Source organism: Drosophila elegans, unplaced genomic scaffold (assembly GCF_018152505.1).
Source record: "Drosophila elegans isolate 14027-0461.03 unplaced genomic scaffold, ASM1815250v1 contig_476, whole genome shotgun sequence".
In the NCBI taxonomy this organism is placed as follows: Eukaryota; Metazoa; Arthropoda; class Insecta; order Diptera; family Drosophilidae; genus Drosophila; species Drosophila elegans.
Genome location: NW_024545863.1, coordinates 5,579,755 through 5,594,123, shown reverse-complemented (window position 1 = coordinate 5,594,123; position 14,369 = coordinate 5,579,755). Strand labels below are relative to the sequence as shown.

Here is a 14,369-nt window from a genome sequence, read left to right as displayed (position 1 = left end):
TGCTCTGTGGCGCCATTGAAATTTAGCAGCCAGCCAGATGCAAACTTTTTCGTACAGAAAACTATTGGTGAAAATGTAGCACTTGATTGCAACTTTGCGGCTAGCAGTCTGTGCGGTTGAAATTTGATGTAAAACCCTTTGGTGAGAAGGTTAAATGGAAACTATATTGAGTTATTACATTTTAAAATGTTACTAAAAATTTAAAAAGGTTTGGTTGAGATGTTAAAACTAAATGTTTTTTAACATAATATAAGGAATATAATATGTAGAACAAACAATATATTTTAGAAATATAAAGAATCTCTGTATAGCTTTAAAAATTTTAAGATCTATGCTAATTATTTAAACAATTTAGTAATTAGTAAAATTGCATATACAATTGAAAAGTATACTTTTTCACACCAACACGATTGTTAAAAATCATAAATGATAATAAATAAAAATATTTCGATTATCTTTAAATGGTTCATAAGGTATTTAATAAATTAAATAAAATTAATTTATATTATGTTCATGGGGTATTTAATAAAAAAAATAAATAAAATGAATTCTTATAACCATCGTCTACCCAGCATAACTCCAAGACTCAAATGTATTTTATTCCCTTTTTTCGTTGCAAACCTTCAGAGTTTTATACCTTATAGATCGTTCCATTCCGCAACGTTCCGCTCCCCAAAGAGAAAACCTCCCCTAAGCACTGGGAACAGGCGGCCATTTTTGCCAAGTTACTCTGCAAACTTTGCAGAGAGAGACAGAGAGAGAGAGAGAGAGGGCAAATTGAATTTTTAAATGCTTTCGCTTTTTATGAGACAACCACGAGGCATTCAAAGAGTGTTGCAAACGATTTGGTCGAAACAAAACAAACATTATGCGAGTCAATTACCCGCCGAGAGAGAGATGGCAAGACCGTTCGAGAGAGACACTCTCTTTGGGGGCGTGGCCAGCGGAGGGCCAATGGGGTGGCCGCTCCTGAAACGCCGGAGAACGAGTTTCAGCAACGGCAGAGACGAGGCAAATAAAAAAACAAACAAATGGGTAACAAACATTTGCAGCTCAGACAGCGACGTCGAAATATGCGTAGAAATTCATGCGCAATTACATTTATCCTGTTTAGAAGATTGCTTTTGCCAAAGTGCGTCGCCAAGTGGTGAGGGCGAGGCACCACCTCCGGCCCCACCATCCCCTGTTTTCCACACACCACCCCCTATTTTTCGCCAGAGGTGTGTAAGTGTGTGTGGAGAGCCATCACCTGCGTCCGTAACACATTTTTCCGTAATTTCCCTCTGTGCATTGCTTGTTTTTGATTCGTTTTCGTGTAAGACTTTAGAGTGGGTTTTGGGGGTATACAAAATCCTTGGGGTTTGGGGCATATTCAAAGCACAATGGAGTGGGGAATTGGGCAAATTGCGGCAACGTAGACGGTTTCAAAAAAAGTGACACTTAGGCGCTGCCCCACTTTCATTCCAATCTCAATTCACAAATGGAAATTGCGTACATACAGCACCTCCAGATGATTTCATTTGCATATCGCCCTGTTTTAGAATAAATTTTAACTCTGATTTGATTTCATTCATTTGGCCAAATGGAAAACGGCAAGAAATGGGTGTACCTTTGGTTATACAAAAAAATTTACTATTATATTTTAAATATGAATTAATACTATTTTTGTTGCTATTGAAGAGTCTATATGTGTTCCAATAGGAGCCTAAAAAGGTCGGCATCGCAGAGATTTGTGGATTAAGATCTTTTTATAAATACATAACAAATATGTAAATTTTTTCTATTTACCACTTTTTAAATAAATATTAACAAAAACTTAATAGTGAGTGTTTTTTTTTACGTGTAATGTAGAATATAGAGGAAATGAGATGGCAAAACCCATTAATCCCAATGCCTGACCGCTGACCAAGGCAAGCCACAAAAATTTGGAAAAGCTCTTTTGCTTGAAACATTTAAAAGAAATAACAAACTGTTCAACTGTCGGACAAAACGATTTCTACAACAAATTGCACTGCAATAAAAGAGCTAAAGCTGCACTGGAAAGAGATGGGAATAGTGGGAGGGGAGGAGAGCGAAGAGGAAAAGCCAAGAGCCTGTGGCAGTGTGTGTGTGTGTGAAAGGAGAAAGCAGAAGAGAGTGGCTGAGAAGGAGGTCTAATTGACGTACGAGCAAAGTGGGAGTTGCAATTTTCATTGACTCCACTTTAGGATGCACATTCACACACACACAGAAGCAAAGTTTGGATGGGAAAGAGAGGGAAATAGGGACAGGGAAAGAGAGGGAGATACAAGCTGGGTTTAGCTTGCTCGACTTAACTGCAATTAATTTGGCAATTGAAGGTGGACGAACAAAAACTAACATTATTCCAGCTAAACTCCCGAGACACACTCCATATCAATTTTGAAATTTACCGAATTTCGATTTTCCAACTCATACACACACAAACACATTAGGCAAATGGGGAAGGCCTTTGTCTGCCTGTTGTAGCATTTTGTATAATAGGCAGAAAGCATGGCAAAACAATAAACGTGGAGAATGGAATGGAATGGTTAAAAGCAAATGGAGTTGTAGTCCCCCGGTTCTCTGTTTAATCCCCCAAGCAAAGCATAGCTATGCTGACCACCCATCACATCATTACCATCCTTTCGGCTATTTGCGGCTATTAGTCAGCCAAAATTTGTGTGACGCGCTTTTCCTTCGCTTTTGGGGGCTTGGCTTTTGTCTTCTTTCTGAATGCAAACAATGGCGGAAATGGAAGTATGAAAGAGCACACGCAAACCCCCAAAACCCATCGATCTACCCTCTCACACCCTCGATTCCCAACCCAAAACGAACCCATCCAACCCCACAGTGCTCGTAAATAACGCTTTAGACTTTGATTTAAATAAATTGTATTGCGAACGGTAATATTTTATGATTTCAACAGTTCAACAGTTTCCGTTTCCGTTTACATTCCGATTTTCTTGTGCGTTTCTTATGTATGATATTTTACCTAACTTCCCACTCCCTATTTCTAACGGCCATATCTTTTTTTGCCTCGTTGATTGAGTGTCATTGGTGGGCGCATAAATTTAACTGGATTGAATTGAGGGGGCTCTGAAATTGCAATTAGATTTTTGAGCTTAGCAAATAAAAATAAAAATCTTTGAAATTTAAGTTATAAAAGATAATTGACGCACATTGATATGAAAAATGTTTTTTTTGAAGGTTTTGCAACACACCAAACTTTCTTCATTATTTAGACTATAATTTTGGGTATTCTCAGACAAAAAATTATATTTTTCGGTAATTTCTTTTTCTACAACATTTGATTAGAGTCGTACTACTATTTAAACAGTTAAATATGATTTCGAGCGGCATGTTTTTAATGGTATAAAATGGAAACAACTCTTAGTGTTTCTACCGATCCCGTTGCTCCTGCTCGAATTAGAAATAAAACCGGCAAGTGCAGACCACAATGGCTGATAGCATTAACGTTTTAATTTCAAACAATTATTTTGGTTTATTTACAATCAAGAGAATGCTATCGAGCAGGACCAACCAAGCGAGCACAGGCACCGCCAACCGTATAAAATTACCAATTTTCAGGAGGAATCGATGCGAAGGGAAGGGAGTTGGGGAATTTGCAGTTAGCATCCTCACAGATGCGGAATGGCAGCCAAATATAGATGAACGATACTGTTTGAGGGGGAGAAGGGAGGATGAAACGAGCCAGCCACGATTGCTGAGCGAATTGAATTCTTCTCGCCGGAAAAATCAATGGCCAAGAAGCGTTGTTAGCCTAAAGGACAGCAGATGAATCTGATACGATTGTGTGGTCAGCGCAGCGTTGCAAAATTGACAGCTTAATTTGGTTTAATTTGTTCTGCCCGAAGGCGGCAATAAAAGAACAAGACAAATTGCCAGAGTTACAGGTACAATATTTGGGAATAAGATAAGTCATTTAAAGTAAATATTGGAAATTCACTCACAAACATGAGGTCACTTTGTTAAAAATCAAGTCTTTGATTTCGTATTTGCAAGAATAGTTCTAGCAATTAAAGAGTTATAATAATATTTATAATTAATAGTTTAACTTACAATAAATAACATATTATATTTTGAATATATAAAATATATATTCTGTCCTCACAGAATTACGCATACGCCACGTACTCTTTAAAATTAACATAAAATATCCATCGTGGCAGCTCTGCCTCTCAAATTCTGACAGTTGATGATCGCAGTGAATGGCGAACCATTCTCCCTACCCTCAGCACCCTTTTGTAATTTCCCAACTGAATGATTCGACGGCAAAAGGATCGCAGAGTATCCACTTGAAAGACGATCGCGGATTAATGCGATTAACTTACAGTTGATTTCAGAGCAGGAGAAATAGAATAATGCCAAACTGGCTGAATGGCGGTGAATGGAAAGTAAAAGTTTCAAATTTAACGGGAGCTGCTTGTGTCGGCGCACAAACAAAGGCGTCGGCAAACATAGCGAAAATCGCGCTAAAGTCCTTAATTTCGCTAGGATGCGCACGCACAACAGATGCACCCGAATAACAGACAAACCGCCGCAGACAAAAGGGACAAATAGAGGCCAAGACTTAATTATTTTATAAGACGGGGCCGAACGCGACGGGCGGTGGACCGCCCAGAGTGCGACTTCTACATGTCCTGGCTGAGCCAGACTAAAAGTCCTTGCCCCCTTTGCGGTTTTGCCACCGTGCGGCTCAATTGGCCCTCAAAGGATACTCCACCCCTTAAAACCCCCACATTCCCACACCCCCACACCTTCCCACTCTGGCGGTCTCTGGTCAAAGGGAAATATCAATTTGTCGCCACATCATAAAAAGCAGTGCAATAAAATTACCTCCCCCACGCCAATACACTCCACCGCAGGGGCGGCCACCCGTCTATCTCTCTGCCAAATCCCACATTCAATTTCGCACTGCTTTGTGCGCAAAATCCCCAAAGGAATCAGCACGGACTTCTGCTGCACTGAGAGAAAACTCGGCAGAGGCTGAATGGAATTCTACTCCAACCTAATTCCAATCATAAGACTATTTTTGGTGTCTCTTCAAGAGATCAAATGTTTATTTGTTAACCAAATTCTTTCTTAAACCGCAGGCAAACACATAGATCTGTACTAAGCAATGTTTGGGCTTAGTAAATTTGTAAATCAAATTTAAAATTCATTTAAAATCAGTTTAATCTTAATAAATATATATAACGGAAATCAATTTAATCATTCAACTAAATTTATTCGATGTCAACAAAGACAATACAATAATATTGTTTTGGTAGCTGATAGTAAGATTTCAATCTTACATTTTTTTTAACCAACAAATATTTGAATTTTATTTCTATCAAAAAATAACTGTATAGCTTACAATTAGAGCAATTTTTTCAGTGTGACAACACCACCCACTTCCGCACCACCCACACAAAGCCTTAACCAAGGAGTACACCAACAAAGAAAGCAAGAGCAAGACAGCAGCAGCAGCACACAACAACAAAAAAAAAACAAAGATAAAACGGGAATCACGTCGTAAATGGCAAATGCAATTCGCGTATTTTATGACGCGCCGATTTGATGGCGCAAAAGTGCTACCCATCAGGAGCCACCTCCTCTGGCAAGTCCTCAGCCGGAGCCACATCCACATCCACATCCTCATCCTTATCCCATGCGCATCCCCCGAGCACCACCGCACCACCGACTTTGCCCCACAGAAACAATGGCTCATAGAGCTGCCGCTGCCCCAAATGATAGTGATGGCGGTGGCTTTGTGCGCGTATGCTGCTGCCAAAGTAAGTTGAACAATAATAAGAGACAAGCAAAATAATAAAATAAATAACGAAGAACAATTCAATTATTTTCGGGCGAATGTTAAAAGCCAGCGCATTCACGGCACAAAGGGCTCCGACTTGGCTAATGATGATGCATTATGGCTGGGATTTGTGTTGGGTTATTGCCGAAGGCAAAACAGGGTCCGCCCTAACTAGATAGGCATTGAAAAGCCTATTCTAATGCAGCGGATATACAGCTTAATATGAATTCAATTTCAGACAAGATCCCAATCCCCTGGTGGCTGTACTGAAACTTAGAACTCAATCATAATATCGAACATATAATTTAATTCTAAACAAAATAACTTTTTAACTCATTTTTAGGTATCTGTACCTGAACTTTAATGTTAAATAACAATGATATGAATTATTTGTAATTAATTTTTAGGCAGGGTTTTAAGAAACGATGTCAAGTTGAAGAACTATTTTTTTAACTGCATCATAATTAGAAATTATATTTGTTTTAGATTCGAAATATTTGTTCGGGTTAGAAGACAAAAAGTAATGGATACTATGTTAATATTATACCCCCCTAATAAATCAGTAATAAGTTACTTACTTGAAATAAAACCAATTTGCGAAACAATTATTATCTGTGATTATATATAGCTATAGGCTGTTTGATTCATCCCTCCCTTTATGCTCTATAAAAGTAACACAATATTTACATCGAATTTTTATTGAAAATTATTGTTGAGCACTGCGAGGCCTAATGATACTGTTTCCCATATGCATTACGATAAAATCCCGATGTCTGTCCTGCACCAATTATCTGACAAATATCGAGCCGAGCACAGCTGGATGCCTCCAGGGTTTCCATATCAAATATGGAAAATATGGCTAGGTTTTAATTGGTATCGGAGAACACAAAGGCGCAGCGCTGCATGTAAATGCAATTTAATTGTAATCCAATTTGTTGCCAACACAACGAGCAACCAAACGGACGGAGGTAGTAGCGAAAAACAGTAGCGGTGATACCTGGGATAACGGCGTTAGATCGGCTTAAGATATGCGCGATTGCTGCACCCTTCCCATTTTCCTTCCCCGATTTTGCCTTCACTTCCCTGATTTTTCCCCTGAGCAACCACACATTTGCATCGCAGGCACTTACACAAAAGAATTATTACTGCAATTAAAATGGTCGAGAACCGGACTCGACTTCCATCCTGAGTCGCATGGCGCCAGTCTGAGCCCAAGGAGCTCATACCGATCGCACAGATTTCGGCAATTATGTGCTCAACTTTAGTTAGCTGCAGATGGATATATAGATATAGCCAGATATAGTCGGTCTCCCCGGCCAAGTGCACAAATAGGGGCGTGCAGCCTGTTGGCCAAACAAATGCCAACTGTTCACTTGGCCAAGGATCAAAAAAATGAAATCAAATGAATATGCTTATGCTTATGTTTATGTTTATGTTTATGCGAAGCGCCAGGCTTATTCTTCATTCCGTCCCCTAATGGCCGCGACCCGTGAGATTTTTATCAATCAGGCCTCAAACTACACGACTTGTAGTCAGGCGTAAAATTAAGGACAAACAACGCGGAAATCAAAGTGGTTGAATGCCTCACGTCACGTGCGCGTACTCCAAATGTCAGGGATACTGGCTATTGCTACTGCTGCTGATTTTCCACTGAGAGAAAATGCAGCGAAAATGTAAACGATAAAAAATTCCATTTAATAAATAAATTGTTCTCATAAATGTAATAACTAAGAAAATACTAGATAGAATGTTTTCATAAAGTTTTTTTATCATAATGGAAATAAAGATAACATTAATCATAGCAATACTTTATTCTGTGCTTAACCTATATTACTATTATTATTAAGTAGTTTATAAATAAGCCTTCCGTTCAGCATAATCTTAATATATTAAATGATAATTTTACCTTTACAATTATTATATCATAATTAAGGTCATAATTATAAAATTAAATTAAAGCATGCGTGAATGCTTTGATTTTTCTCAGTGCAACAGGGGTAAGTAAATAGTTGATACAAGGTATTTACTCACTTTATGGTTTCTGACAGGCCGTGATTCCTGCTGCTCGCTGCCTCGCTACCTCGCATGCAAATAGTCACATGTAACCTCACCTCCATTAAAACGAGCCCCGATCCGGATGCTAGTTTCATTGGGCTCGCGTTGCTCACCCCTTTCCAGGATCTCGTCCTCGTCCTTGTCCTCGTCCTCGTCCTCGACCCGTTAATAAAGTTGCTCAAGTGTAGTCGAGTGGCATATGTTCGTCCGGGGAGTCGGCAAGGGTTTTTGGGCGAAGCTCGAGAGTGCGTGCGTGTCTGGCTTTTGTTACGTCACACAGGATTAGGCATAATGAAGTGTTTTAATGCGTTTAGGCACACAAACACAGGAACACCGAATAACACGGGGAATGGCTGAAATAGCTAAGAGTGTAATTAATTTGTAAGCATTTTACGGTTTGATATACTTCAATTACTATAACCGATTTTTATGGGAGTGGTGAATACTTTCACGACTCTGTTGTAAACGTTTCGATGGGCATATATTTGAACAACATTGAAAATAATTTGTAAAATCCTCTTTAAACATTGCTCGCCAGAAATAGGCTCATTATTTACCTGCTCTTTTATTATTAAAATAAATTATTAACACAATGCCGATACTTTTAGTCCGCTTTTAAATTTTGTCAAAATATAGTGTTACTTTGTGGTATGTAAAAAAGTAAATGATTTGAATTCTGTCCTTATCCAAAACTATCATATTATTCGATTCCCACAATTCTTCTCTTGGGCTGGCGAATTTTCCTGTTGTTTTGCTGGCTGCTCTCTTTCACTTTTTTACACCTTAATGCATTTGAAATTTGATTTTATTTATTTTCGGACACACACGGTTTGAGTTGTGGCGCCAGAGAGTGAGACCCAGCGAAGGGAGTGGGGTTGAGGGAAAAACCATTAAAGAAATTACATGTTTGATGCCGGCAGCTCCTGTCCGCAGGATGGATGGATGGATGAGTGCCGAGGGTGTTGGGATGTGGCCCGGGAACGCAGATGGGCAGATGGGGTAAATGCAATCGCATTGATGTTTAAAAAGCGACGACTATGGCGCTTAAATGTCTGGAAATGGGCGTTAACAATGCTTCAATGCGAGGGGCGTGGCTGGGCAGACGCTCGTTTTGTGGGCTAAAAACATCAAAGTGATTGAATTGTTGCGATTGCTTTGAAAATCAAGAAAAACCTTCGGGGGTCGGTGGAGTGTTTATTTTTGACGAGGGGTTTCACAAATACCATTTGTACATGCAAATCAAATTAAAATTGCCAACGTATGTGACCGCTAATGTGGAAAATGAGTTGATTAAGCTAGTTAGATCGAAGTTGAGTTTTTTCTGAAATAAACTTCATTCAAGTAATTTAAAATTACAAATAAACAAACTACACAGTTTCCAATTTCCCCTGACGTTTTTGTTGCAAATGCATTTTAGCTGTTTGCCACTGCCGCGTCGATTGCGCATTATTCTCCATTGCAATAAATACAAATTAATCGGGTCGAAAGCTCCATCGGCTCCGAGTGCAGACCACTTTCTGTTTACCAACAATTGCCATTAAAATTTAAACCACAGCAATCATTATTAATGGTTCAGCCAGTTCTTTTTATAAATGTATTCAAATTGTTGCAATAACAACGTATCTTATGAGAGTGAAATTCTGTAGCTATAATGTATAAAGTGTAATTCAACGCAGCTGTAATGGCAGTAATTATAACGCCATTTCAATGTATTTCTCTGTGGTGAAAATAATAGTCACGGCTCTGAAAATGCAAAGGGGAATATGAGTTAACAAAGTTCCGATTAAGTGATAAAACGTATTGTATAACGTTAACAATAATAAAATACATTATTTGGATAATATTTTACTTTTTATGGAAAGGGGCAGGTGTTAAAAACTGTCTCTGAACAGAACCTCTTTCTCACGCCTGTAAGGCAAGGCCTTTTGGGTGATTTTCTCCTTGCACACTTTCTTAATTAACTGGCGAACATCTCGAATTTCCAAACACAAAAGTGTTAAAAAAGAACATCAGGGCGGCGAATTGCAAGGCGATGAAGATGGCGATGTCGATGAATATGGAGACGATACGTCTGATACGAATCACATTAGCTAGATTTGCATCGGGATTACGCGTTGCCCCGAACAGGAGCATTCGGCACCTCGGCACCGCATCGCATCCTAAGCCCCGGCATTGTGACAATTGTCACAAATCAAGATCCTCCGGATCTGGGCCAGCAGCACTCGAGATGGCAACAAAGACCTAAGCAGATTTGTGCTAATATGACGGCATCTGTTTGACAATGAGAGCGCGAGGGAGAGATATGTTAGGCCCTAAGGATATATAATACATAAAAATCGGCAAGGCGAGGTGCGTGTGAGTGTCGACAACGCCTTCAGAGAATCCCCGAGAATCCTTCGAATCTGCTCGTCCTGGAGATCCTGCCAGTGCGGCACACGAGCATTGCTTCAAGTGCTCAAGTGTTTGTTTAAATTATGCAAATCTGCGCAAATCCTGCGGGCGGGTCATGGGCACGAATAGCGATTCGAATCCCGATCCGAAATGGTCTGGACCCTTGCAGACAAAGCGACGTGCACGTTTAATTGGTAAAAGTAGTCCAACTGTCTGGGAATTATCTGGCAGGGCCAGAGATTTACTAAGCGCGAGCGGGGAGTTCCTGGAAACCCCTGCTATACACACCATTTTCGGGGCCCCTCAGAATCAGAAGGCTGCCCGTAATTACTTAGCACTGCCTTTTAACGCAAGCCACCCACGACCTCAGTGCAGAGGCCCCAACTCATAAACAAGTTAACGACCAGGTGCACTCAAAGAATTCTTGATTATTTATTTAGCAGCGCCTCAGATTGTTTGGGTTTTATCAACTTTGGTCACTAAACAAAATTACATAATATAACTTTTAAAAAATAAATTTCAAATCAGACCATTATATTTACGTTTACATTTTAAATTCAAAATCTCTAGTTTTTATAGTTTCCGAGATCTAGACTTTCATACGGACAAACGGACATGCTAGATCGACTCGGCTACAGATCCTGTTCAAGAATATGTATACTTTATATATATATATTTTAAAGGTAAATTAAACAGTATTATTTGCCGTGTGCTTTGAGAAGAGAAAAGGGAATATGGCGGGTGGCAACTGGGGGTAGCCACTTGGAGCGCGTAATTTGCGCCAAATTACAGATGAAAAGCAGCGAAAATTGTAAAAAGCAGGCAAACGAGGTGGGAATTTGGGATGTAGGGAAGTACCACCCCTGCCAGGGGGATGCAAAAGTGGGGGAGGCACGAGTGTAATTGCAAACATGGGAATTGACTAATTGCGGGAAAGCAAGGGAGTCGAGCGCCATTGGCGGACCATCGGCAGAGGAGGGCTGGGCCATGATGCCACTCCAGATCAGGAGGAAAATGTATATGGATACGGGATTGTGTTCGGAATTGCAAATGGAAACAAAAACAGAAGCGACCAGAGGCACTAGGTGTGTGGGCGTTTCGTCATCCGTCAGATGTTTTGCCAACTTCAGGCCAAATATGCAAAAATATTTGGCACGCATGTGCCTTTGTTGTCTTTATTGTTCGGTTCCCTATTCGAACGCGGCGTCGGCATCTAGCTGGATACAAAAGTATCTAGATCGGGCATTGTAGAAAACCAGAACCAATCCCTCCTCGAGGGAGAGAATGAGAATCCAAAGCCTGGGGATCTGAGCCGCTTTCGGGCATTTTAGTGGATTAACGAGCGGCGAACAAAACGCATGTATGGTAGATGTAGTGCAAATAGCTGGACGGGTAAGCAGCTCATTACCATTGTGCGGCGTGTGCAGTGCGTGGTAAATATTTTGCTACACTTTCCATTATCCCTGCCCGGTCTTATTCCACCGCGGACAATGAGACTGCCTGGCGGGACAACAAGATGGACCGGAGAAAATACGGCTTCTGAGGGTTATGGGGCGGAGGTTTTTAATAAAATCAGAGCAACACATGTGACGAAGGCGGGGTAATCGTTCTGATCTTTTTTCGTCACAACAAAAAGGAATGATATCCGTTTGCTAAATGAGTAAGTAAAGGTTTAAAATTCGATTTGAAGAAAATATTTTAGGTTTTATTTAAGAATTGGGAGACTTTATTCAAAAATAAAACTCTATTTAATAATTAGGGATTGTTAGGGTCACTATGGCAGTAGCACACTCCTTTTGGTTAAATTTTTTATAATTTCCTTTAAAACCCTGATACAGCTAAGACCATAAATTTTGAATTTTCAAAGAGATAATAAAAAAATCAGAAAACATCTTAATAGCGTTTAATTGAAATAAGTTTATTTAATTAAGAATCAGCAAACTAAAATTTTTGTTAATTGTTTAATGTTGTACCATTTAATGTGCTTGCAAAAAAAAAATAAATAAACCTTTCATTTGTTTGTTTTCTAAGTAAAATCTTTTGTCATATGTTTTAAAACAACTTCTTAATAAGAATTAAAAATATTTAATTGAAATTCGCGCCAAATTGTTATCGATAAGCGAAGTCAAGAGCTGAGTGACCAGCTCATTTAGTATTTTGTGCATTATACGACACTGGTCACACACAGCTGTCAGCTTTGTTTTTACTTTAAAAAACTTGTGCCGGCATCTGGTCGATTTCTGACTTAAAATAAGCTTGTTCAGCGCGTAATTAGTAGGAATTCAAGCAACAAGATGTCTTTCGTGGGACGTACACTGATTCGCAACGTAAGTTGGTGGATGGACCGAGATCTTTTTGAAAACATGCCACAGCGATTACGTAATTGGCTGAACCCGCGTTCCAATATCGAATCAATCTGATTTATTATGTATTGCAGGTGCCGCTGTTTGGCAAAGCTGTTCTGAGTCAGCAGAAACAGTTTGCAGCCCGCCTGCTCCATCAAAGTGAGTTATTTGAACACGTTAGGAGGCTGCTATGTTGGCTAAAAGCTGGCAATTCATTGATCTTTAGGCAGCGTTATCTCCGGCCATGCAAAGTGTACATATATCGCTTACTACATACAGAAATAGTACCCCGGTTTCAAATGTGATAAGTGATTATTGAGGCAGAGTTACTCTCATAAATCAAAACTTCTCTGTCCTCTGGATGTAAACGGTGAAGCGGCAGACTTGCGTTCTCACATTAAGATGATCATGAAGCCGCTTCGTCGTTTATAACCAGCCAGACAATACGAATTGCTTAAACTCAAAGTCTCTTTACCCAACAAGTTAAGGGTTTATGTAAATAGAATTAACTATTTTCAAAATCTACTTAGTGTTGTTTGATATATCTTAAACTTATCATGACTTTAGACTAGAAAATATACAGTGGAAATATATAAATAATCAATCCTTAAAAATTAAGTTTTCTACAAAACAAATGTAGATTGAACACTGCCAATGATATATAATTGCAAGATCGAGTCTCTTCCTATTTGGATCTTGTTTTAATGTATTATTATTTTTCAGCCGCTCCCCTTGCAGCAGTTCGTGTTCAGCAGCCCGCTCCCGATTTCAAGGGTCTGGCGGTGGTGGGTAACAGCTTCCAGGAGGTGAAGCTGGAGGACTACAGGGGCAAGTACCTGGTGCTGTTCTTCTACCCACTGGATTTGTAAGTGTAAATTGCAGTTTCAACTGTCAGTATACTCTAACCTTTGACCCCACACCTACAGCACATTCGTTTGCCCCACGGAAATCGTTGCATTTAGCGAGCGCATCAAGGAGTTCCACGACATCAATGCCGAGGTTTTGGGCGTGTCCGTGGACTCCCACTTCAGCCACCTTACCTGGTGCAATGTGGACCGCAAGAACGGCGGTGTGGGCCAGCTGAGCTACCCGCTCCTCTCCGATTTGACCAAGAAGATCTCCGCCGACTACGATGTGCTGCTGGACAAGGAGGGCATCTCGTTGCGCGGCACCTTCATCATCGATCCCAACGGCATCCTGCGCCAGTACTCCATTAACGACCTGCCCGTGGGTCGATCCGTCGACGAGGTGCTCCGCCTGATCAAGGCCTTCCAGTTCGTCGAGCAGCACGGAGAGGTGTGCCCGGCCAACTGGAACCCCAAGTCGAATCCGGCCACCATCAAGCCCGATGTCGAGGAGTCCAAGAAGTACTTCAGCAAGCACGGCTAGGGAGTCATTTAATAATTAATAGCACACCTGAAACATTCACTACACTGAAAAGACTCGAAGAATAAAGAGGTAAAAGATGGGAAATTCAAGTTTATGAATTGAAATTACAAGGAATATTTCAGCATGGAATTGGTTTTCAGAAATATTTAATTTGCCAAGCCACATTTCTCACCTTTGAAATATATATGTTAAAAGTACTTCTTGATACAGTATTATCCGACAGATCTTGACTATTGGAATCGCCTTAAGTTTACTTTTTTAACGGATGGATAAAAGCCAAAATTTATTTTGATTTGCAACTGTTCCATCCTCAATATTTTTAAAATCATATTCTACCAAGTTAACAACAATATGTGTTTAGTGGTAAAATCAAA

General features: G+C 39.9%; 1 protein-coding gene across 1 annotated transcript; it reads left to right on the top strand.

Moving 5' to 3' along the window:
• The first annotated feature begins 12,437 nt into the window (after positions 1–12,437).
• Positions 12,438–14,079, top strand: LOC108140404 (peroxiredoxin-2). Its single transcript, XM_017263119.2, has 4 exons — positions 12,438–12,588; positions 12,699–12,765; positions 13,330–13,471; positions 13,533–14,079. Exons 1-4 carry the CDS (start codon positions 12,556–12,558, stop codon positions 13,993–13,995), a joined length of 705 nt encoding a protein of 234 aa, XP_017118608.1. The 5' UTR covers positions 12,438–12,555; the 3' UTR covers positions 13,996–14,079.
• The last annotated feature ends 290 nt before the right edge of the window (positions 14,080–14,369 follow it).

Excerpts from the sequence above, each read along its gene's own strand:
- LOC108140404 (XM_017263119.2), top strand. The coding sequence starts at position 12,556 with ATGTCTTTCGTGGGACGTACACTGATTCGCAAC. Across the intron at positions 12,766-13,329 it reads AGCCCGCCTGCTCCATCAAA|CCGCTCCCCTTGCAGCAGTT; the intron begins GTGAGTTATTTG and ends ATTATTTTTCAG. Across the intron at positions 13,472-13,532 it reads TTCTTCTACCCACTGGATTT|CACATTCGTTTGCCCCACGG; the intron begins GTAAGTGTAAAT and ends CCACACCTACAG.